We start from the raw sequence: 23,581 nt of genomic DNA, 5'->3' as shown, positions 1-23,581 counted from the left end.
ACCTCGGCTCCTCTGTACCCAAATTTTATCACTTACCAGACAGCAAGTATGATAGAACATGCTGTCATGGGGCCTAACTCAGTTAGTAAACCCGGCACTCTGGAGGCCGAGGCAGAGGAGGCCTATGAGTTCCAGCTCAGTCTGGGAAACTTAGCAATATAGCAAGACCCTGTCTCAAATTTATTTTTTTGCATCAAAAAGCTTTTTAAAAAATATTTTTTATGCCCATCAACCGCAGAATGGATGACAAAGATGTGGTATTTTTATACAATGAAATATTACCCGGCTATAAAGAAGGATGATCTCGAGGCTTTTATAGGTAAATGGAGGCTGCTGGAGACTGTCCTCATTAGTGAAATCAACAAGACTCACATTAGTAAATATCACATTGTCTTTCTAGTGTAAAACATAATAAAAACTGAAAGAGTAATAAGATCCAGAATAGGAAAGTGCTCTGCAGGATATAACGGTAGGTATAGTGTGCAGGACAATGCCCATATTCCTAAACTTCTGTCAGATCATTGAACAGAAGGCTTTGCACTATCCATGCTTGAGTGTCTAGCCACTTTTTATGCTTTGATTTTATAACTTCAACAACTATTTCTAAGATAACAATACGTAATTTATCAACCAGAAAAAATATTTTCTAACGGTCTGGAGTGTATTTCAGTGCAAAGACCCTGGATTCAATCCCCAGTACAGAAGAAAAAAGAAAAAAGGAACAGAGTGGTGGGGTCTTGGAGGCAAGGTTTCCCCAGGTTGGTACCTTGGAATTGTGATTCTCAGAGCGGGACCTTTAAGAGGCGGGGCCTTGTGGGCGGTCCTTAGTTAGCTGGGGGCGTGGCCTCTCCCTGCTTGGCCTTGCAGCCATCCTGGAACCTTGTCTTTAAGGGCAGCCAGGCTTGGGCATTTTGTTATAGTCAAGGAAGGAACAGAAGCTTGGGGGAAGTCCCAGGATGCCTGGGGAGATGAGTCACAGACGCTGCCTTGGCAGAGACTCAGATTCCTGGGCCCTAGGGACTGAGGAGAGTCCAGGCTGAGGGAGGGCAGGTGTTGACAGCAGCAGTTCTGACTGTGCAAAGGACCTGAGGTAGGAAACAAAACGCACAAGCATGGTGTGTTCCAGGCAGGAACAGCGACTGGAGAGGAAGGCAGTGTGTGGAGACGTCTGTGCATGACTGCCCTGCCCCACACCCAGTCACATCAGGGGGACTTGGGACGACCGTGCCATCGTGTAGAGGACGAGGACGAGGCGTCCAGAGCCACCCGAGTTCCCGTGTGAGGGAAGATGCGGAGACTTCACACCGAATCCTTTTGTGGAAGGCCGTGGGAGAAATCCCTGCCTGTTTCCAGGCCCAAAAATAGTCTCGCCTGCTCGCAAGCAGCTGGCGTACTTTTGTTTCAGGACGCCCAGAGCTGCATAAATGACCAGCTTTCTCTTTCCGAGGTGGCTGCTGAGGAGCTCGGAGCCAAATTTATGGCCCGAGCATATGCTGACGGGCTGGGTTGCAGGGGACGAGTTTTTCTTAGCGTCACTCTGGCTCTGGCTCGCGTCTCCACTTTCAGAGGGGTTTTTTTTTTCCCCTTCTTTTTCTTCCTCTCTTGTTCTCCTAAGAGGAGGAAAAATTAAACAGACTTTTAAAAACTCAGGAACGGGCCAGGCATGGTAATGAATTCGTGTGATCCCAGGACTTGGGAGGCTGAGGCAGGAGGATCGCTGCAACTTCAAGGTCAGCCTGGGCTACACAGGGAGATCCTGTCTAAGAGACAGACACAGACAGAGAGACAGAGAGACAAAGAACTCCATGAAACCGACACATGGTGTCCCAGGCCTGTCCAGGAGGCTGAGGCAGGAGCATCACAGGTTCAAGGCCAGCCTGGGCAGCTTAGCAAGACTATATCTGAAAAATGGGAAAGAAAAATGAAGGGCTGGGGATGTTGATCCACTTGAAGGCCCCAGGTTCAAACCCCAGGGCCACCAAAAAGAGAGAGCTCTGGTTTTTAATCACTGTCTAATATTTCAGCTTAACATTGTAAAGTCTCTGCCCCATGGCTCCATCATGCTGTGAGCGGCCGGCCCGCACCTGTCTGGCCGGTTCCCCGCCCTGCGGGGAGACCAGGCTCTGCCTACAGGCCTTGGCACGCTGCCCCCGCCGTGCCTCAGGCTCGCTCAGACTTAACTGGCACTATCTTGTGGTGTTTTACATATCCTTGTAAACCACTTAGCTACTTCTCCGGAAAAGGCAGGGTACAAATAAATATAGAAGCCCCAAGCCACCTCGGCTTCCTGATTGAATTATCCAGCCTGGAACACAGTAATAGGCTCATTTTATTAAGAGGCCGCTGCGCTGTTGGCCAGATCCCAGAGAGCCAGGTCCTCGGGAATCCAGCTCGGGCGGCGGCCAGCGGAGCCGGCAGTGAGGGGCTGCCTCTGTGTCTCAGCCGGCCTCTCGCCTGGGCATCACTGGGCAGCGGCTCCGTAGCAGGACCTGGAGCTTCCCAGGCAGCGAGGACGGTTTGGAGAACCCGCCTGGGGCTCGGGGCTCACTGCCGCCCATTTGCAGGGATATTAAACCTGGAACCAGGGTGCAGCTAACGACCGCGGCCGGGTTCTCCGGCACGTTTGTCACGGTGAAGGCACACAGGCTGGCTGGTCAGGATCCCCCTTTTGAGACTGGGTCGCACGATGCAGCCTGGGCCGCTCTCAAACGCAGGCCAGTACTGGTGAAGCTTTCAGAGCCCAGTGCTTAGCAACCTGAAACCCGCTTGTTTACTGCAAAATGCCAACCCTGGAGTTAATCCTGAACACTGAGGCTTTAGTTTAGAAAAAAAAAAAAATCATACTTCATTCAACATCTTTTGTCTATAAAGAAAAACAAATAACATCCGTGCTGGTAGGTTTTTTGTTTTTTTTTTTACCAGTACCAGGGATCGAACTCACGACCACGTGCTTGCAAGGCAGGCACTTATGTCACTGAGCTAAATCCCCGGCCCCGTGCTGGTAGTTTTGCCACTGCTGTGCTAGGAGATCCTCCCGCCTCAGCCTCCCAGGTGCTGCTCTGAGTTGGTGACTCTGGTCTCAAGCTAGACCCAGCCTGGGAGAAATAGCACTTGAACTCTTAAATGTAAAGCCTTGTTGGATGCGGCAGCAAGCCCACTACCCAGAGGCTGAGGCAGGAGCATCCCAAGTTTGAGGTCAGCCTGGGGAACTTGGTGAGACCCTGTGTCTGAATAAAAAAAGTAAAAATCAAAAAACCACCGGGACGGTAGCTCAGAGGTAAATGTTTGCCTAGTATGCATGGACTTCTGAATTTGATCCCCTCAAGCACCACTTAAAATAATAAAAGCGAACTGGGCCCGGGAGGCTGAGGCAGAAGGATTGCCAGGAATCAAAGGTCTACATGGTGAACCCAGGGCCACCCGGAATACACAGGGAGACCTGGTCTCAAAGAACCGAAACCAAGCCAAACCAAAAAACACGTAGTAATAATACTAATACTAAAAATAAAATAAGCTTTCCAAGACATCGCAGTGGCTTCTAGGGACGGGAACTTGCCTGCGTTTTTGACTCAGAGCCTTGGGGCCGGCCTGGGGCTCTGAGCGGCTGAGAGCTGGCAGCCCGACCCCAGGCATTTAATTTTCCTGCTGCAGAGCCGGCTGCGAGGCACAGCCGACACAGACAATTATTCCCGGAAAGCCACGGAGGCCGTCTCTTCCTGCCACTTAAGGCTCCCGTCTTTTACAATTCAATATTTCCTCGTGGAGGGAGAAGGCCTTGTTTGCCTTAAAGGACGCGCCAGGCAGAGCGGGAGGAGGTTCATTATGTTGAGCCAGGCTGATCTGTTTCTGCACAAACGAGAGTCTTTGGGGGAGGGAGTTTTTGTCCTAATTGCTTGGGGATGGAGCCGGGGGGATGGGAAGGGGCGCTCTGCGCTCCTGTTTGTTGATTGGCTTTGTGCTGGTTTACAGAACTGGGTTCCCTCTGAAAGGAAGGGAGGCTGATTCCAGAGCCAAGGGCCAGGCGTTCGGGGCCATCTGTTTTGCCTCAGGTGGGGCTCTGTAGGAGAGGACTAAACACAGGCTGTGGCAGAGGAGGGGCACACGCCTGTGATCCCAGCCCTCGCGGAGGCTGAGGCAGGACGGTCGCAAGTTCGAATCCAGCCTGGGCGACTTAGTGACTAGGCAAGACTGTGCTCAAAATTAAAAGTAAAACAGAGGGCCGAGGATGTAGCTCAGCGCGAAGGCTTTGGGTTCAATCCTGAACCCGAGAGCACCTGCCTACTCAGCCATCCACAGATTGGCACCCCACTCTGTACTGGAGTGCACAGAATTATGGGGGGCTGAACCCAGGCTTCATGCACACTGGGCAAACTTTTACCCCTGAGCTACATTCCCAGCCCTGTTATTTACTTTTGAGTCACGGTCTGACTAAATTGCCGGGGTTGGGCTCCAACTTGTGATGCTCCTGCCTCAGCCTCCCAAGTGTCTGAGATGACAGACCTGCAGCACTGCATGAGCCTCAAGCTTTGTTCTTATTATGATTCGCTAAATGATACATTCCAACAGCTCTTGCATAGCACTTACGCTGTATCAGGTGGTAATCACAAGTCACAGAGACAGAGTCTGTAGGCGTGCCAGGCATGGTGGGCACGCCTGACTAGAATCTGGGTGTTTTGGGAGGCTGAGGCAGGAGGATCACTGTGAGCGCGTCTCGGCCAGCCTGGGCTGCTCAGTGAGTTCCGTGCCAGCCTGAACTACATTGCGAGACCCTGTCTCTAAACAACCCGCAACAGAAAAACTAAAAAAATCAACAGAGTCTGTGCTTCAGTTCTACGCACAGGAGCGGCCACAGGGCGAGACCTTATGGCAGCCTGGATGCTGGGTGGGGACCCAGGAGCTCTGTGCAGGCGTCAGCCCCAGCAGCTCCCTCCTGGGTGCAGCAGGGCTGAGGACAGAGGGGGTGCGGGCTAACAATGGGGCTCCCGGTTAGGCGGCGGCGCCCAGGCCCACAGCAGGATCACTACAGGAGCTGAGCTCTCCCTTTTCCTGTGCTCTTCTCTCTAGGGTTCTCATCATTGAAATATACTTGATACTTTCTTATTTCTGTTTCCCTCCACTTTAATAAAACTCCTGGAGGAGTTTGGGTGTGTACACATGCATTGTTGTTTCTGCCTGGAGCAGAGCCTGTGGACATAATAGTTAAAAAAAGGAAGTGTCTGTCCTGGACTCTTCTTGGCATTGTTCCCCAGCCAAACAGTGGAACGACTATTTTTTTTTTTTATCGGTACCAGGGATCGAACTCATGACTGCCTGCTTGCAAGGCAGGTGCTTATGCCACCGAGCTAAATCCCCAGCCCAGAACAACTGTTTTTGTTTTGGAGAGGGTCTCACTATATGGTCCAGGCTGGCCTCAAAATCTTGAAGACCCTCCTGCCTCAGCCTCCTGAGTGCTGGAATTACTTGCTACCACAAGCAGCTTCTAATTGTGGTTATGGAGGCAGAATTGTGTGTTTGAGACAATACATTCCTGGCTTGGGGCAGAGCCGAAGCCCCCCAGTTTCCTGCTGTGGTTCACTCCAATGGGGCTCCCTGAGGAAGGCAGCCTTCATCCCAGCCCTCAGGAGGCTGAGGCAGGAGGGTCGCTGAGAGTCTGAGGCCAGCCTGGGCTACACAGCGAGACCAAACAGAAGATGAGGGGGCCCTTCCTAGTCCAGGCTTCTGACCCCGCCTGTCGCAGACTCTCTTCCAGAGTCCCGAGGAGGGCTGGCAGCTGTACACCTCGGCTCAGGCCCCGGACGGCAAATGCGTGTGCACCGCTGTGATCCCGGCGCAGAGCACCTGTTCCCGGGACGGCCGGAGCCGGGAGCTTCGGCAGCTGATGGAGAAGGTAGAGACCCCAGGCCCGCCTCCCAGAGCGTGCACGGTGCAGAGCTGCCTGAGGGGCGCTGCTCCTGGGGAGCTGCGGATGCAGCCCAGGGCGTCCTGCATGTGGAACCCCATCCCCAGCTCCTGGTGGATGTTTAGCTCAGTCTCCGCTCAGGCCTCGGAGAAGAGAAGCCCAGGGCTTGGGGGCGAGAAGGCGGCAGACCCTGGGGGCGGCATTCGGGCTGACGGAGCCCTGTGCCTGTGGCGGGGCTCACCCTCTCCTTCCAGAGGGTCATAGAACGACACTTTCTCCTGGCCGCCTGTGGCTCTGCATGCCTCTTTCCCTGGCCAGCTTAGTGAGACTCTGTCTTGAAAACAAAACAGCCGTGGTGGCACAAGCCTGTATGTGATTCTGGCCCTCGGGAGGCTGAGGCAGGAGGACTGCTGCCTGTCCAAGAGCAGCAAAGTGAGTTCAGGGCCAGCCTGAGCTACACAGTGAGACCCTGTGTCAAAATAACAAAAAGTAGCAAAATAAACAGGAAAAGGGCCGGGCCTGTAGCTCAGGGCCAAGGCCTGGTCCAGTCCCCAGACTGGGCGGGGCAGGTAGGAGACTGTTCTGGACAGTAGTTCCGCTGCTGAGGAGCCGATGCTGGCCCGCGGACCCGAGGGACAGGACGGCAGCCGGGGGGCTGAGGGACAGCGGCCTGCGGGGTGGGCTGGGCCCTTCCTAGCCCGGCCGAGCTGCCGGGCGGCTGCTGGTGAGCTCCGGGGAGGACGGGCGGCCGGGCCCGTCTGTGGCATCCCTGGTTGTGGGGTCTCTAGCGTGGTCCCCGTCTCAGGTGCAGAACGTGTCCCAGTCCATGGAAGTCCTTGAGCTGCGGACCTACCGCGACCTGCAGTACGTGCGTGGCATGGAGACCCTCATGCGCAGCCTGGACGCCCGGCTCCGGGCGGCTGACGGCTCCCTGTCCGCCAAGAGCTTCCAGGTGGGCCCCGGGAGGCGAGGGCTGGTGGCACTGGTGTCGGGGCTGAGAGTCGGCAGAGACGGCAGGCCGAGCTGGCGGGTGTGGGGCGCCTGCCTGTCACCCAGCCCTGGGGAGGCTGAGGCGGGAGGGTCCCTGTGAGTTCCAAGCCAGCCTGGGCTGCATTACCGAGGCTCAAAAAACAAACAAACAAAAATAACGACAGTGAAAAAAGAGCAGTGGGTGATCCGTGGGGTGCAGAGGTCAGGGTGAGGCCCGCGGTCAGCACCTCCTCGTGGGCAGGAGCTGAAGGACAGGATGGCGGAGCTGCTGCCCCTGGGCTCGGTGCTGGAGCAGTACAAGACGGACACGCGGACCATCGTGCGGCTGCGGGAGGAGGTACGCAACCTCTCGGGCAGCCTGGCCGCCATCCAGGAGGAGATGGGCGCCTACGGCTACGAGGACCTGCAGCAGCGCGTCCTGGCCCTGGAGGCCCGGCTGCACGCCTGCGCCCAGAAGCTGGGTACGCCTGACCCCGGACCTGGACCCTGACCCCAGCCCAGCACCCCTGACCGTTTGACCTCCCGCCCCGACCTGTACCCCAAGCCCGACTGGCCCCAGTGCTGGGAGTGACCTTGACCCTGAGTCCGGCGGGAACCCCCTCCCACGCCCACTCGCACCCTGTCCCTCCCTAACCCTCCCCCCGTTCCTGCCTCCCAGGCTGCGGCAAGCTGACCGGCGTCAGTAACCCCATCACCATCCGGGCCATGGGCTCCCGCTTCGGCTCCTGGATGACCGACACCATGGCCCCCAGCTCGGACAGCCGGGTGAGTGACAGCACTGAGGGGCAGGGGTCGGGGCCGGTGCCTGCGCCCTGGGGCCCAAGGGTCCTGGCCCGGGTCCCCACAGCCCTCAGGGTGACCGGGACCCTCTGGCCTGGGAGTCCCAAGGCCCAGTGACCGAGCAGTGAAGAGTGGTCGCCGGGTGGTCACTGGCCACAGACAGGCACGGGTTCTGTGACGTGGGTGAGGCCTTAGAGGCAACCTGACCTTAGGGACCCACTGCACACGTGGCCTGGCCAACCGTGACGTTGCTCACACCGGGCACGGCCTGTGGATGACCTAGTGCTGCCCGTTACCTGAAGCCACAGGCGCCAGCCACAAGCTGCCCAGTGACCGTCCTGTGCTGGTGACTGCCAGGCCACTCAGCATCAGCACCATCCACCCTGGCGCTGGATGCCCGTGGATCCTGGGGGCTCGAGGACTCGGTTGGTCTGGGAATCACACGTGGACTCGTGTCCTGTCCGGCCACGCTCTAGCCAGGGAGCCTCGGGCAGGGGCCCCAATGTCTGTGTCCCCCGTCTCTGCCTTTAGCATTAACAAGGGCTCCCAGCCGGACGTGGTGGTGGTACACGCCGTCGTCCTGGCACCCTGGGAGGCTGAGGCAGGAGGATTGCTGTGAGTTCAGAGGCCAGCCTGGGCTGCACATGGAGTTGAAGGCCAACCTGAACAATATAGTGAGACTCTGTTTAAAAAAAAAAAAAAAAACTAAAGAAAAAAAAGTTTAAATAAATAAAGACATAAACGTATGGAAGGAAGACAGGGAGGAAAGCAGGGAAGGCTGGGGAGGTGGCTCAGTGCAAAGGCCCTGGGGTCAGTCGTCAGTATAAAATAACAAAGGCACTGACGAGGGCTACTCATGACAGCCGTGATGTGGCGACGGCAGTGGAGGAGATGACAGTATGCTGGCCACCTGCTGGGTGGCTACCAGGGTCACCCTGGTGATGACCGCAGGTGGTGTGCAGTGAGCACTAAGCAGCCCATGTCCAGCCGCCCCTGAATTGTTGGCCCACTTTCCCCGAGTCCTTTGGGACCAGGTGCCACCCAGCTGGGGTCTGCTGTGAGCCAGGTGGTCACACGATGGGCTGAGCCGCGCCCGCGTGAGTGACCTGGGCCCTCAGGACCGCGGCTGACTCCTGCAGTGACACCGGCTGCTTCCCTAGGTCTGGTACATGGACGGCTACTACAAGGGCCGGCGGGTCCTGGAGTTCCGCACCCTGGGCGACTTCATCAAAGGCCAGAACTTCATCCAGCACCTGCTGCCGCAGCCCTGGGCGGGCACCGGCCACGTGGTGTACAACGGCTCGCTGTTCTACAACAAGTACCAGAGCAACGTGGTGGTCAAGTACCACTTCCGCTCGCGCTCGGTGCTGGTGCAGCGGAGCCTGCCGGGCGCCGGCTACAACAACAGCTTCCCCTACTCCTGGGGCGGCTTCTCCGACATGGACTTCATGGTGGACGAGAGCGGGCTCTGGGCCGTCTACACCACCAACCAGAACGCGGGCAACATCGTGGTGAGCCGGCTGGACCCGCACACCCTGGAGGTGGTGCGGTCCTGGGACACCGGCTACCCCAAGCGCAGCGCGGGCGAGGCCTTCATGATCTGCGGCGTGCTCTACGTCACCAACTCCCACCTGGCCGGCGCCAAGGTCTACTTCTCCTACTTCACCAACACATCCAGCTACGAGTACACGGACGTGCCCTTCCACAACCAGTACTCACACATCTCCATGCTGGATTACAACCCCCGCGAGCGGGCCCTGTACACCTGGAATAACGGCCACCAGGTGCTGTACAACGTCACCCTCTTCCACGTCATCAGCACCGCGGGGGACCCCTAGGTGCCTTGGCAGCGGCCGGCGGCTCCGGCTGCCCGAGGGCTGCTGGGGCTCCGGCCCTCGCTGCTGCATCCCTTCTGGTCTGTGTGTCTGTCGGCCCCTCTCCCTGCCTCTGCCCGGCTTTCATTGCCTGCCCTTCTATTTCTCTCCCTGCATTTTCTCGGTGGTCTCTCTCCTCCTTTGTTGATCTCTGCTTTTGATACCCCACTTCCCGGTCGTTCTGCCTTTTTATGAATGTCCACATCTTTTTATTATTTTGGGGGGTACTGGGGATCGAACCTGAGGCCTTTGCACTGAGCTACATGCTCTCCATCCTCAGCTCTTTTGTTTCCCTTGTTTTGAGACATGGTTTCACTACACGGCTAACTTGCGCAGGCTGGTCTGAACTCGGGCCCTGCCTCAGCCTCCCAGTGCTGACTGCGGTGTGCGAGCCACAGGCAGCCCGACTGCACCGCCCAGCCTCAGGTCCCCGCGTCTCTCTCCCCTCCCTCCCTGCTTCCCGCTGGCCCTCGCCCTGGAGTTGCCTGCATGGACCTTTTGTTTTATTTTGTTTTCTCTCCGGGCTGCCGGAATAAACGGGACTTTGCCATTTGACACTTCCGTGGCTCTGTGTGTGGTGGCCGAGGTGGAGGCGCAGGTGGCGACCGGCACTGGTCCCTGCTGCCGAACCGGGCGGTTGGGCAGAGCGCGGGCCCCTCTCCAGGGCAAGCCCTTGGGCTCCGCTGAATTTATCATTTCTCTTTGCTTTGTGATTTCAGAAAGCGTTTGCAGAAGGTGCCCTTGGCCTGGCTAAGGATGACCCCACCACACCCAGAGCCCTCTCCCTTGGTGGTGTGAGTGTGTGTGTGCCACGGGGCACTGAACGCAAGGCCTCTGCACTGAGCCACACTCGAAGCCTTTTTTATTGAGTCAGGATCTTGCTAAACTGCCCAGGCCGGGCTTCAACTTGAGACCCTCCTGCCTCAGCCTCCCGGAGTGCGGAGGGAGAGTACAGGGTGGAGCCTTGTGCTGGGAGGGAGCTCAGGCAGGGCTGGCTCCCGGCAGGGCAGGACCGGAGCGGGAGGCCAGGCAGACACGAGGGCTCTGCAGCCAGATGTGCCCCAGGACGGCGAGGTGTGTGTGGGTGGGGACGTGGAGGTGCCACAGACAGGAAGGACAGGCTGAGGACAGGGCGGCACAGGGCCCACTCTGCTCCCTCGCCGGGCCTGGGTGGCCACCAGAGGGTGTGGGGAGCCACAGCCCTCCCCAGCCCTAATTAATGGCCTCCCTGATTAAATCATCTGGGAGCTCGGACACCAGCCATACTGGGAAGGAAACCCATGCATAATAAATGGGGCTGCCTAATGTGCTCATTTAAAACCAATTTTAAAGAAATCCTCCCGAAGACCAATTAATTTCCATTTAAATGAGCAAGTGTGACAGGAAGGGAAAAGATGGATGTGTGGATTAGCGCAGGGACAGGCCCTCGGCTGGGCCCGCTAGACGATGAGCACACACGGGGCCGCGAGGCAGGAGGTCACTAGAGGCCAGCCCGGGCCACACAGTAACTTAGCGTGACCGTCTCAACAATGAAAAAGGGCTGAGGGCGGAGCTCAGGGCCACACGCTCATGGGGCACCAAGTCTGACTGTCTGTCTGTCTGTCTGTCTGACACAGCCTCAGCCTTTGAGGCTTCAGCTTCGGCCAGGGATGAGCCCCGGGTTCGACACTGCCCTCCACCGGCCAGCGCTGGCCGTGCACTCACCTCCTCCTCGGTCAGGGACCTGCAGGCCTGTGCAGTAACCGGGTGCCCTGGGGGACTGCCTGCGCCCTGCCGGGGTCACGGAAGCCGGGGGATGCGAATGAGGGACAGGTCTGCTTGCAGGTGAGCCGCGGGTGGAGTCGGTGGTTCGGCTCTCACCGGACTTGTGCAGGCCGCGGGCTCCTGCCCTGCGGGAAGCCCAGGATTTATGGCCCAATGTGGTTCCTGCAGGAGGGTGCGGGAGGGGGACGTGGGGCGGCGAGGGAACCACAGCGCCTTATCCATAAATCACCAGGATGCCGACAGGGCTCCAGGGGCCCGTTTATCTGACTCAACAGCCGCATTCTCCCTGGGCTCGCAGGGAGGGGGAGCAGAGTCCAGGGGACAGGGACTCCCCAGGGAACAGGACAGACGGACGGGGGGGCGCGCACCCCCACGCACCCTGGACGTCCACGGGGACAGTGTCGCTGGGACGGCGCTCTGCTGGCCCCTCCTGGCAGCATTTTAGACCTCGTGGGGCCCCCAGGGGTTCAGGTCAGCACATGGTGGCCCCCAGCTGGGTCACCCAACTGTTGCTGGCAGAGGGCTGCTGCCCGCCCGCCCGGAGCCCCGGGGGAAGCTGGAGGGGGAGAGGCGGCCAACCGTGGTCCTGCGCAGTGCGGAGGACACTCATTAAACCTCCCGCTGGATGACAGTGCTCTGCAGGGGCGAGGCGGCTCGGCTCCCCGGTGCTCCCCGGAGCCCAGCTCCAAGCTGCCCAGGACCCCAGGCCTCGCCGGCTGTGGCCACCGCCGCGATCAGGCTGACCGTTGTCCACCAAGGGGCGGGCAGGGCGGTGGGTGTCGCCCCATCTCCAGTGAGACTCACAGCCCCCAGCCCAGGCCCTGGCGCACAGGCAGCCGTGGGGAGACTACAGGCAGGTGGGCCCCTCCCTAGAGCGAGAAGCCCCATCACGAGAGCCCCTCTGCTCCCCAAAAGCAGCTGCAAGCTGTACCCATTCCCAGTCCCCTCCGCGGGGATCCCAGCTCTCAGAGGCCCCCCCCCACAGCACCCCTCCCCTCCGGGGCAGGTGGGGTCTGTTTCCATGGCAACAGCATCTGCTGAGGGCCCAGTCCGGCAGGGCAGCTGGGTGTAATGCACCACTGCAGGAGGGCCTGCGGGACCCCAGGCCTGGAGAAGGGAGGCGGGGGAGCAGCGTGGACACCCAGGCGCCATGGGGGGCCCTGACCGCCCCCCACGGAACCCCTCGCCATCCCAGAGGTGAATGAGACACAGGCCAGCAGTGGTTCCGGCTTTAATGGAGGAGGAGCAGGGTGCTGCTGTCCGGCTGCCGCCCGGGCCTGCAGCCAGCGCTGGGCACTGCTGTCCCTTGGCTTTTGCAACTGGACGGGGCCCTGTGGCCGCCTCGGGGCCGGGGCACCAGCCGCCCTGGATCCCGGGTCAGGGGGCTCCCCACCCATGGCTCCGCTGAAGTCGGGGTGACTGGGGCAGCCCCACTGTGGAGGGAGGGCGCAGAGGCCAGCGTCCCGTCTCCACGAGCCCCTCCCCAGCCTCCGGACAATAAATACTGCGTGGCGGAGGCGGCGGGGCGCGTGGCCTCACTCGGTGCGCAGGATGATGTGGATGCCCGAGTCCGTGAACACCGGCCCGCTCATCTCCCCCGTCCGCAGTGCAAACGAGGCATCTTCAAATGGCTTCTGCATCTGACCTGGGGAGGGGCGGGGGGCTCAGCACAGGCTGGGGATGGCGGGGACACCAGGGGGCCCCAGGAGCCCGAGGACAGCACAGGGGATGCAGCTGAGGGCCGCCACTGTGCGCCTCCTCTCCCAGCCGGGGCCACCGGGGCCAGCACCAGCCCGGGGCTCCTCCTGGGCGCCCCAGCCCGGCCAGGCAGCCCTGGCCTCTGCAGACCTGAGGATGGCGGGGTGCAGTCACTGTGGCCCCCCAGTTCCCTCAGCCCTGGCCGGACTGGCCTCAAGTCAGGGCGCCCATCTGACCCTGCCTCCTGGCACCCCGTTTCCCGTTTGAGGATGTGGAGGAAGATTCTGGGGGGCCCTGGAGCCTGCCCTCAGGACAGGTCACTGACAGACAGGACAGGGCCACCCTGCTGGGCCCATGATAGGGACAGCGGTGCAGGACACACAGTCCAGGACCCCAGCAGGACAGACGGACAAAGGCGGGAGGGAGGCTGCGCCCCGGCCCGCAGCGCCGGCTCGGCCCAGGGAGCGACCACACTGCCACCTGGTGGCCACCGGAGGCCGCAGGCAGGTGCAGGGCAGATGGGGCTGGGCCCGTGGGGTCGGCGGCCTGTGCCCACCTCTGCTGAAGGCACCCAGGTCTCCCCTGGCCTTGGCCGAGCTGCAGTCGCTGAACTGTGAGGCCAGGGACTCGAAGTCCTCCTCGCCCGACTTGATCTTCTGGATGTAGCCTGCAGGGGACAGGACAAGGGGGGACCCAGTCAGGGCGGGGTGCGACTGGGGTGCTGTCTCCCATCCGGACGCGCCTGTGACCCCCAGGGAGCTCACGACACCATAGAAAGTCTCCTGTCATCACTCTGTCCCTGGCACACGCGCCCAGCCCCAGACACACACACAGTTCAGCGGACGTCGACCTGTAAGAGGTACCCCAGAGCCGGGAGCACAACACAGCTCCTCTCCCCAAAACAGGGCGACAGGTGTGGCGGGAGGGTGGATCTGCCCCGTGTGTGTGTGTGTGTGTGTGTGTGTGTGTGTGTGTGTGTGTGTGTGTGTGTGTGCCTGTGCGGAGTGTGAGGCTGTGACGGCCCCCGCTGCCCACTCTCCAGAGGTGGGGCGGCTGACACTGGCGGGCGGTGTTTGCACACTTCTCTCCTGACACTGCCCCATGCTCAGTACCCACGTGTGCCCACCACGCCTACCGGGTGCGGACGTGAGGGCACAGCCGTCAGGGGCCGTGTGAGCCCACAGGGACCTCCGGTGACCCAACCAGGGCTTCCAGTCCCGCCAAGCCCCCGTCTTCCTGACGTGGCCCCGACCCGGCTGCCCGGGCTGCCTGGCCTGCCTCCCATCCGACGTCAGGGCCACCTCGACCGGCTGATGGCTGCTGTGGGGGGAGCAGTGTGACCCGAGGACCCCCCAGCAGGGACAGCAGCAACCTCGGTCTCCGGCCTGCATGGTGCCGGATGCAGGTTGCCTGCCACGTCTGGCCCCACAGCCAGCCACGTGCCCGGCCACGGTGGCACCCAGCCCCGCACCGAGGGAGACACTGACAGGCGCCACTTGCTGTCACCATTATCCTCCCGTGTGGGCCGTGTGGCCCAGGGACAGACGAGGCCGCCCCGTTCCTCTCTGCTCTGCCACCCGGAGCCGTGTGCAGATCCGGCTGTCACCACGAGGCACAGACGGCCTGGTGCTGCCACCCAGGTGCCCAGGCACACACAGCGCCTCTGCCCCAGGCCAGGCGTGCCCGGTCTCCTGCCCTGCTCCTCCCCTGGACCTCAGGGTGTCCCCATGCACAGTGTGTACGGCCCCCCTAACAGCTCCCAGGGCTCTGAGGAACAGTCCCTCAGGCGGGAGTGTGAGGTGCTGCTGGGCACGGGGGTGCACACCTGTCACCCCAACACTCAGGAGGCTGAGGCAGGAGGACCGCCTGGAGTTCTAGGTCAGCCGGGGATACACAGGGACACCCGGTCTCAAAATAAAACCAAAGAGACCCTAAAAAGAGGGGATGGGCAATTCAGTGCTGAGTATCCCCCGATTCCACACACCCCAAGGTGACACCCAGGCCGCAGTGAAGCCCCTCCCAGCCCCGGGCCCGCTGCCCCCCATCCCCAGCCTCTCCTGCTGCCCCCGCCCCCCCTCCCCGCCCCCCGTGTCTCTGGTTCCTCCAAAGCGCCCCAGCCCAGCAGTGGCTGCGTGCGGTGTGGCCTGCCTGTGTCTGCTGAGGACGGGGTGTGGGGTGCTCACACCCCGGAGCTGGAGCCCCTAACGGGAGAGATGGGGGGGGAGACAGCCAGCACCCAGTTTTCAGGCAGAAGCTCTGTCTGCCTGAACCTCAGGACCCAGGTGAGGCCACACTTCCCGGAGACGCGGCCGCCTCAAGTGCGACACCGGGGCTCCGGCCGAGGCGCAGCGCAGGCTGACCTGGAGCTCCAGCTGCTGGTTCTGATCCGAGCCTCACTGGCCGGGCTGTGCAGTGGGGAACCAGTGCCCCCACCCTGGAGGGAACAAGGGACCGCCGGAGAGTGCTATTCACAGACACGAGCTGTGCCAGCCATCTGTGCCTTCCCAGGTGGCTGATGACGCCCCACCGCAGCCCTGGGTGTGACTGTACTGGGCCAGTTAGACGTGGCCGTGGGGTGCGGCCCTGTTTTTTTTTTTTTGTAGCAGGATTGAACCCAAGGCCTTTGCATTAAGCTACATACCCAGCACTGCCCCGTTTTAAAATTTTGAGAGAGGAGCTTGCTAAATTGCTAAGACTGAATTTCCACTTGTGATCCTCCTGCCTCAGCCTCCCACACTGCCGGGATGCCACATGGGCACCACTGCACCCAGGGAAGATCTCTGTTCTGTAAAAGATAAAAAAAAAAAAAGACACCTGGCGGTGTATGCTTGTCATCCCGGCACTTGGTCACTACTGAGGTCACCGTGAGTCTCAGGTGCTACACTGTGAGTTCAAGGTCAGCCTGAACTGCACTTGAGACAAAAAAATCCCCGCCAGGTCCAGAGGCACAGGGCTGGGGTCCCGCTGCTCAGGAGTCCAGTCAGCCTGGGCTCCCAGTGAGACCCAGCCTCAAGAGAAACAGAAGAAAAATACAACAGGAGACACCAAGGGTCCTTCGACTCTCCTGTGCTGGTGCGTGAGGACACCACGGGACAGAGGCCGGGAACCAAACCTGCCGGAACCTGATCTCGGCTACAGCACTGCGACCGCGGAGAGCGCAGCAGCCCAGCTCAGAGGCAGTCACTCGGGAGAGGCGGACAGCGGCCAGCACACGCCCAGGGTGGGGCCGCCTACAAGGGTTAGAGACAGACACCGTCCAGCCTGCCCCTAGTCCAGCCTGCCCCTAGGCCGCAGCGGGTGCCTGCGCCAGGGAGCCCGGGAGAGGTGATGGGGCCAGGTCTGCCCCACTGGCCTGGGAGACGCCAAGTAGAGGCAGCCAGGGACGAGTCTGGGCGAGGGATTGTGAGGACACAGGGGGCACTTCCTGCTTCCCGCGCCTCTGGCACCCAGCATGCAGGGCTGCAGTGGGCCGTGCCCGCCTCCCCCCTGCATCAAGGACACCGGCAATGCCACCCGCCAGGCTCAGGCTCCTGACAGCCACTGGCCGCAGCCCAGCCGCTGCAGAGAAGTTTCCTGCAGGGGCCTCGGCGAGCAGAGCAGCTCAGGCTCTAAATGGGCACTGGTGACACTGGTGCACACAGCCGGCCAGCCGGGGAGAGGGGGACGCTGCCCGATCGTCATCTCCTGATGACGTCATCTCCTGATGGCCTGGACCGAGCCCACGAAGGGGAGAAAACAAGGCCGGTCCACAGCAAGTGCTGAGCTGGGTGGACGGCCTGAACCCCAGTACGCCCCAAGGTCCCCGCCAGGCCACCTCACTGTCCCCCTCACAGCCTGAGACACAGTCGGGTGGCCCTGGCCCCGGTCACCAGGCTGTGCGGCTAGACCTGCCTGCTTCCTACGTCCCCCTGCGGCCCCAGCAGGGGCCTCGCCTTCTCCTCCATCCCTGCCACCTGCCCGTCCCAGCCGGTGGCCAGGGTCGAGGCGCTGCCACGTGCAGAGCAGGCACCAGCCCGAGCCCACTGTGGATCTGCACAGCCCCTGTCGTGGTCCCGAGACGTGGACACTGAATGGCCCCAGGGGAGCCCTGCCTCTCTGACCACACGTCACCTCCCTCCCAACACCCAGCTCCTACCCCTGAGGCCCAGGATTCTGCCTCCTCTACCTCTCTAGAACCTGCACCCCCACACCAGCCCCAAGTTCAAGTCACGGTGCCTCAGGCTGCAGTGACTCCCAAGGCTCCCGTGTGCCCCGAACAGGCAGGCAGGGCCCCCCACCATTCCGTATCTCAGGGCCTGGCTGCCTGCTGGGAGCACCCTGACTTTCCTTCCGAGATTCCAGGCCCACTCAGGAGCCCCAGACCTCCTGCAGGGTCAGCCACGACAGCACACACCTGTCCCCCTGCCTTGGCCAGACCTGGGCTTGGCTCGCTGTCCCTGCCTGCCTCAGCCTCCAGGCGTCCCGGGGTCACCCCTGTACCCCAGGCCTTTGCTGAGCCCCTTCACCGTGCCTCCTGGGGCCCCTGCTGGAGATGACACCCACGTCCTCCTGCTCCTGGCTGAGGTCTCAGAACTGGGACTCCAAGAGCTGGGAGGCCCTGAGGGTCCCCTCCCACCCGCTTCCCCTTCTTCCCTGGGGTACCAGGCCCCTCACCAGCCCCCCGGGGCCCTCCGTGCTCCCGCCATGCAGGTCCCTCACGGCCCTGCCCTTCCTGCTCCCTCTGTCCCGTGCTACAGAGCAAACCCAGGGCTTCACACATCTAGGCAGGGGCTCGACCCACGGAGCCCTTCTGATTTTATAATTTGAGACACGGTCTTGCTAAGTTGCCCGGCCGGCCTTGAGTTCTCGACCCTCCTGCCTCAGCCTTCTGAGCAGCTGAGATTACAGGTGTGTGCCCCACGCCTGCTCGGAGCCTTTCTATAACACCCGGAGGCAGAAGCCAACAGGTGGAGGCAGACGCCATCGGGATGGGGAGACGGGCCTGGCTGGTATGGTGCAGCCGCGTGCCTGGTGACATAATGGCAAAACAGCAGCCAGTGCTGCCCGGGAGCCCTCCGGGCCAGGCCAGGCCCCGGCTAATAATAACACGCAGAGAAGGTCAGCAACTGTAACCTCTACCAGATGCCCCGCGCTGCCGCTGCAGGAGGTCAGAGTCCCCCTGACTGTCCTGGGAGGCAGGTCCCGTTACTCTAGCAACCAGTGAGAACACAGAAGCTCAGAGACGTCAAGTCACCGCTCACAGTCACACAGCCAGGACCTGGCAGAGCAGGCCATTGGCCGTGCAGGGCAGGAGCAGCTGGGCAGAGCTCTGGGGTCTCTGAGGGGAGAGGCTGGGGGGGAGGAAGCCACACCCGACTGCCAGGACTTCCTGAAAGAAAGGAAATGTTTCCCACTGCTGCTGTTCAAGACGGTAGCTGCCACCATGAGTGACTTCTAAACTTTCAAGGGACGACCAGTGTGACTCAAGGCCTACTTCTTAATTTCCTCTCATTTTAATGAGTTTAAATGGGAGTAGTTGGATATGGTGGTGCACACCCATGACCCCAGCACTTGGGAAGCTGAGGCAGGAGGATGCCCATGAGTTCGAGGCCAGCCTGGGCTACACGGTGAGTTCAAGGCCAGGCTGAACCACAGAGCAAGACCTTGCCTTAAAAATAAAAAATTCAGCCACACATAATGGCGCACACCTGCAATCCCAAAATCTGGAGGAGAGGCAGGAGGTTTGGTTCAAATTTGAGGCCTACTTGGGATACATAATGAGTTCAAGCCAGTCTGAACTACATAGCGAGACTCTGTCTCAACAAAAAACCCAAAAAAGCAAAGAAAAAGGAAAACAAATCAATTCATCAACAGAAGTCATCACATGTAGATAGCAGTGGTCCTGCCGACAGCTCTGGGCCAGGGTGCTGCCAAATCCTGCGCGGTGGCCCAATCCTGCTTAGCTGTTTCTATCTTGCAGTCTGAGAACAGAAGCCCGGGGGCTCTATTACTGAGCTACACCCTCAGACTTCTATACTTATTTAGAGACAAGGTCTGGCTAAGTTGCCCGGCTGGCATCAAACTGGCACTCCTCCTGCCTCAGCCTCCTGAGTGCTGGGATACTGGGCATCCACACGGCACACAGCCCCTCTGACTCTGTCAAGCCTGGCTGGCACCCAAAGGCTGTGACCTGTGTGTTCAGCTCGTGCCAGGCGGAGCTGCAGAGGCTGTGGTGCCCACCACACCTGAAAGAGAAATCATCTGGCTTTAAAGAACAAGGTCGCTGCCCAGCTCCAGCTTGTGGGCCGGGGCGGCGAACCCTTCAGGGGTGAGTACCCACACTCGGACCCAAAAATCTACCTGTGGATCGCAAAGTGCCAGTGCCGCAATTAAACCCGAAGAGGAAAGCTTTAGTTTAGAAAAACAACTCTCAGCTGGGCGTGGTGGGGCAAGTCTGTAATCCCAGCACTCAGGAGGCTGAGGCAGGAGGATCCTGGCAAGCTCGAGACCCACTCCAGTGCAGACCGGCCTTAAACTCCTTATGAATCCAGGCTGGCCTTGAATTTCTAGGGCTTCTCCTGCCTCAGCCTCCCGGTTGCTGGGATGACGGGCATGAGCCACCACACCCTGTGGGCTCACCACTATTGTCCTAGAGGAACGGAAGCAAGCGGGAGCGGCCTCTGCCCTGGCGTCAGTGAGCTCACCAGGTCCGGGGCCTGGGTCCACCCTTGCCCTTGTCCGTGCTCCCCCCAGACTCACCTCCCTGTCACCCCGGCCCCTTCTGGTAACAGCGCCACCGAGAACAGCCCAGCTACCAAAGGCCCACAACGGCACGGCCCTCCTCGGGGACAGGGGGCCATGACACCTGCTTTCCACACAAAACTGAGTCTTGGGGAGGTGACATGTGCCCCCAGAGCTCGCAGGGCACTCTGCTGTGCACACTAAGGTGTGCCAGGGTCCTCCGCCCCCATCCGGCTCACTCTCAAATGCTACGTGGACAGGAGGAGGACAGCCAGCGGTGGGGCCAGGCTTGTGTCACACACAGGCCACCACACGACAGCTGAGTGGGCTACGGGCGATGCGGGCTCCGGTGGGACTTGTGCGCGGCCCTCCTGAGACCCTGCCCCTGCCCGTCCCGCTCACCGTTGATCAGTTCCAGGGCCTCCTCCTTGGTCCGGGTGATCTTCTCCTGCCGCCAGGACGAAGGCCGCCTCGACTGGCTGTGCTTGACCAGCAGGTGCGAGCAGCGGACCCTGGCGGGCTCCCCCTGCCCATTTTTGCTGCCGCCGCCACTGCTGCCACTGGTGCCACTGGGCCGCTCCCACTGGCTGGCGTTGGTGATATGGTTGAAGTAGTACACGCGGCCTGCAGGGGGATGGCAGGGCTTCAGCTGAGGCTGGCACAGAGGCCCGTAATGAAGGGCCGGCTTGGGAGAGGGCTGCACGCAGTGGACACTCCCAGGTCTGCCACGGGCCTCGGGACCCAGAGATCCGGGCTCCCTGCCTTACAGGGTCGTGGTTCTAGGAGGGGCTTTAAACCCCCAAGTTGACAAGATAACTTCCGTAGCTCGTGGGAGGACAACCCAAAGGGAAGAGGAAGAGGGGGAGGAAGGAACCAGCAGCCAGGCCGCCCCGGGGTTTGTATGTGGCTCAGCCACTTTCTGTACATCTGCCTTTCCTGGGCTCAGTCTCCTTATCTGTAAATTGGAGATAAACCTGCCGGAGGGCTCAGAGGAGTGCACGCGTGAGTGACATGCTTAGCACCCAGCCTGCCACACATTAGGAGTGGGACAGGTTTTGGAAAGCTTTTCTTTTTGAGGTACTGGAGTAGAATTCAAGGTCTCTAAGTAGAGCTACCTCCCAGACCTTTTTCATTGGTTTTTTGAGACAAGGGGTCTCACTGTGCAGCCCAGACTGGCCTCAAACTCGCAGCAAATTGAGATAGACCCTCTCCAAGTTGTTAAACTGCTCAGGTTGGGCTCACATTTGCCTGAGATTACAGGCAAGCACTTTTTTTTTTTTTTTTTTTTGGGAGACAAGGACTTGCTATGTTGTCCAGCGTGGCCCTGAACTGGGCACGAGCAATCCTCCCACTCAGCCTCCTGGGTGGCTGGGACTCCTAGAGTGTGCCAACAGCCAGACACACCCAGTTCTCTCTCTCTCTCTTTTTAAATTTATTTTAAAAAATTTCTTTTTGGTACCAGGGATCAAACTCACAACTGTGTGCTTGCAAGGCAGGCGCTTATGCTGCGCTAAATCCCCAGCCCCTTGTTCTTCTTTTTCTTAAACACAGTACCGGTGCTCAAGAACAGGGCCCTGTGCATGCTAGGAGAGGACTGCACCACTGCAGCCCCACCCGGGACCACTGTTATCATCTCCATTATATAGAAGGCAAGACTGAGGCCTCAACTTCGCATCTCTGGTAAGAGCTGTAATGGGGCAATGATTCCCTGTGCCACCTAGGAAGATAGGGACCAACTCAGCTGTGCCACACCCAAAAGCTCTGCTCTGAACACCTACCTAGTACCCTGTGCTGCTAAGCTAGGAAGCAGCATTACAGGACACCAGGTGTCCCCCAGGCAGGGAGCAGCACACAAGAAGCTTAAAGGAAGGACCCTGCAGACGCAGGCTGTCACCCCAAGAACTAAGAGTCTGGCCGCATAGAGGACCTAGGACTATGAAGAGGTGGCCCTCACTCTCAGAGGTTGCCAGGGTCCTGCTGGGAGCAGCGATGGCCCCAGAACTTTGTAAAGTGTCAGGAATATGCCGGAGGTCACAGTCACAGGTCAAGGCTGGGGCAGCTGGGCAAGTTCAGGGGTTCTGGGGGTCGATCCCGCGGGGCCACTGACTAGAACTTTAGCCATAGGCTCCACCTTCCTGACCTCAGTCCTCTCATCTGCAAAATGAGGAGAGGCCAGAGAGTAAGGACATCAGTACTCAGGGAGCCTAGAGGAGGACTCAGTGTATGCAAAGTGTTTGCTCAGCGCTGGGTGCTCAGTGAAAGAGAGAATCTTCCAGCGACTGTGATTACTTCGGGCAGCGGAGGAAGCCTGCACCTACCCGTAGACGCAGGCCTGCGTGTCGGGCATTGGCAGGGATAAGTGAAAAAGGCCTCAACTCTTGAGTCTCTTCAGTGTTCTGACCTCAGATTTTTCTCAGCTGTAAACTGGGAGTAATAACTACTGTGCAAGAACTGTAGCGCTTCAGAAAGAGAGAACTGAAATACTCAAGTGCTTTGCACGGTCATGACCGAGCACACCCTTGCATCCCACCTCACAGTATCACCTCGGAGAGCGCAGATTCAGTAATAAGGGTGTCAGCCGAGGCTGCGGACTCGCGGCCAGGCAGCACCCCGGGTCACGGCCCTGGGGCGCCCTCCTCCCAGGGGAACGCCCGCCCCCGCCCCGCCCCGCCCAGAGAGCGCAGAATTCCCCAGGGCATCCTGTGCATCAGGCAAGAGGCACCCGCATGCCCTGGGGCGATGCTGCAGCTCCTCGGTCCCTCACCCATCCCGCCCCTGCCTCAGTTTCCCCAGGTCCCAGCCCGTGGAGTGTGCCGCACCAGGGTGGGCCGACGCCGCTACCCCGGGAACAACGTGCAGAACCCAAGACTCCGCGGGAGGAAGGCGGCCGTGGCGCCACGTCCCAAGGGGAGAGCTCGAGCCCTGCTTCCTGGCTCGCGCGGCCCCGCCCCAGTCCCGACCCCAGCTGCACCTGAGCTTCGGCTCATGCGCTTCTCCCAGCCGGGCGGCAGCTTCTCCTCGTCCGCCATCTTCCCTCCTGCCGCAGCGCCCGTTCCGCCTCCGCCGCACCGCCGGTCGCTTGCGCCCGCCCACCTCCACTGCCTACTGGATAGTCGAGCCCCTCGCCGGGGCCTGGAGGCGATGCTCATTGGACATCCCAGCAATCCCATTGGCTTCCTGGCTTTCTATTGGGCAGAAACGAGGGTAGGCGGAACCACCCACGGTTTACCTGGGCCCCTCCCCCAGTCGGCCTCACCCCGGCCCCGCCCCCCTCTTCTCCTCCGCTCCTAAATGGTGAGCTGGGGACGCAAGCCCGCCCTTTTCAACGCCTTTTGACGAGCGCCAAAAAAGTCCCGAACCCTTCTTGTCGCTCTTCGCCTCAGAGCGCATCGGGGCCCGCTAGAGCTTATTAATTGGCTATTGCAGAGTAATCCCCGCCCCCGAGGCCGTGCTCGGAGGCCCGCAAGCACCCCTAGCAGTAGCGTCTGGCTGGTAACGGCAGCCGACGAGGTGTCCGGGAGTACGTTAAAGCCCGCGCTGTTACCATAGCAACGCAGTTGTCTTGGTGATAAGCAGATAAGGGCCCAAAGCCTAAATTTGGCTCCTCCATCCTTCCTCTTCCCACCTGTTTTCTCCAGATGTCCAAAGATAATCTATCTTTTATGTTTTTTGCAAGGCTATTTACCCACGCTACTGACCCATACGCTTCCCATGTCTTTTGGGACCTCGTATTTCAACTTCCTCCCTCTCCATCTGCTCGTCCCGGGTACCTAATGGGTGATGGCATTACCTATCAGGACACAGGAGACGCGGGTGGGAGAAGCACGAGCTAGGTTTGAATCAGTTTAAAGTCTGT

The 23,581-nt window shown here is 60.1% G+C and overlaps 2 protein-coding genes across 4 annotated transcripts in view; one reads left to right on the top strand and one right to left on the bottom strand.

Moving 5' to 3' along the window:
* Positions 1-10,098, top strand: part of Olfm2 (olfactomedin 2) — a 52,270-nt gene extending 42,172 nt beyond the window's left edge. For 2 of the 3 annotated variants that reach the window (XM_013155781.2, XM_063228618.1), the window contains exons 2-6: positions 5,738-5,887; positions 6,705-6,851; positions 7,131-7,350; positions 7,548-7,654; positions 8,830-10,098. In XM_013155781.2, coding sequence (XP_013011235.2) covers positions 5,738-5,887; positions 6,705-6,851; positions 7,131-7,350; positions 7,548-7,654; positions 8,830-9,507 — 1,302 coding nt within the window. In that variant the 3' untranslated portion in view covers positions 9,508-10,098. The remainder of the gene's footprint in view (positions 1-5,737; positions 5,888-6,704; positions 6,852-7,130; positions 7,351-7,547; positions 7,655-8,829) is intronic. The other variant, XM_063228619.1, reaches the window with a different exon arrangement.
* A 2,427-nt stretch (positions 10,099-12,525) lies between these two features.
* Pin1 (peptidylprolyl cis/trans isomerase, NIMA-interacting 1) lies at positions 12,526-22,892 on the bottom strand. The gene is made up of 4 exons (XM_003461704.5): positions 22,697-22,892; positions 20,128-20,349; positions 13,562-13,672; positions 12,526-12,952 (listed from the first exon to the last, which is right to left on the bottom strand). Exons 1-4 carry the CDS (start codon positions 22,872-22,874, stop codon positions 12,843-12,845), a joined length of 621 nt encoding a protein of 206 aa, XP_003461752.4. The 5' UTR covers positions 22,875-22,892; the 3' UTR covers positions 12,526-12,842.
* Between the last annotated feature and the right edge of the window lie 689 nt (positions 22,893-23,581).

Source organism: Cavia porcellus, unplaced genomic scaffold (assembly GCF_034190915.1).
Source record: "Cavia porcellus strain 051 isolate PalLab524CR breed Dunkin Hartley unplaced genomic scaffold, mCavPor4.1 scaffold_17, whole genome shotgun sequence".
Classification (NCBI taxonomy): domain Eukaryota; kingdom Metazoa; phylum Chordata; class Mammalia; order Rodentia; family Caviidae; genus Cavia; species Cavia porcellus.
The sequence above is the reverse complement of the archived record's forward strand: the minus strand, read 5'-3'. Positions and strand labels throughout refer to the sequence as shown.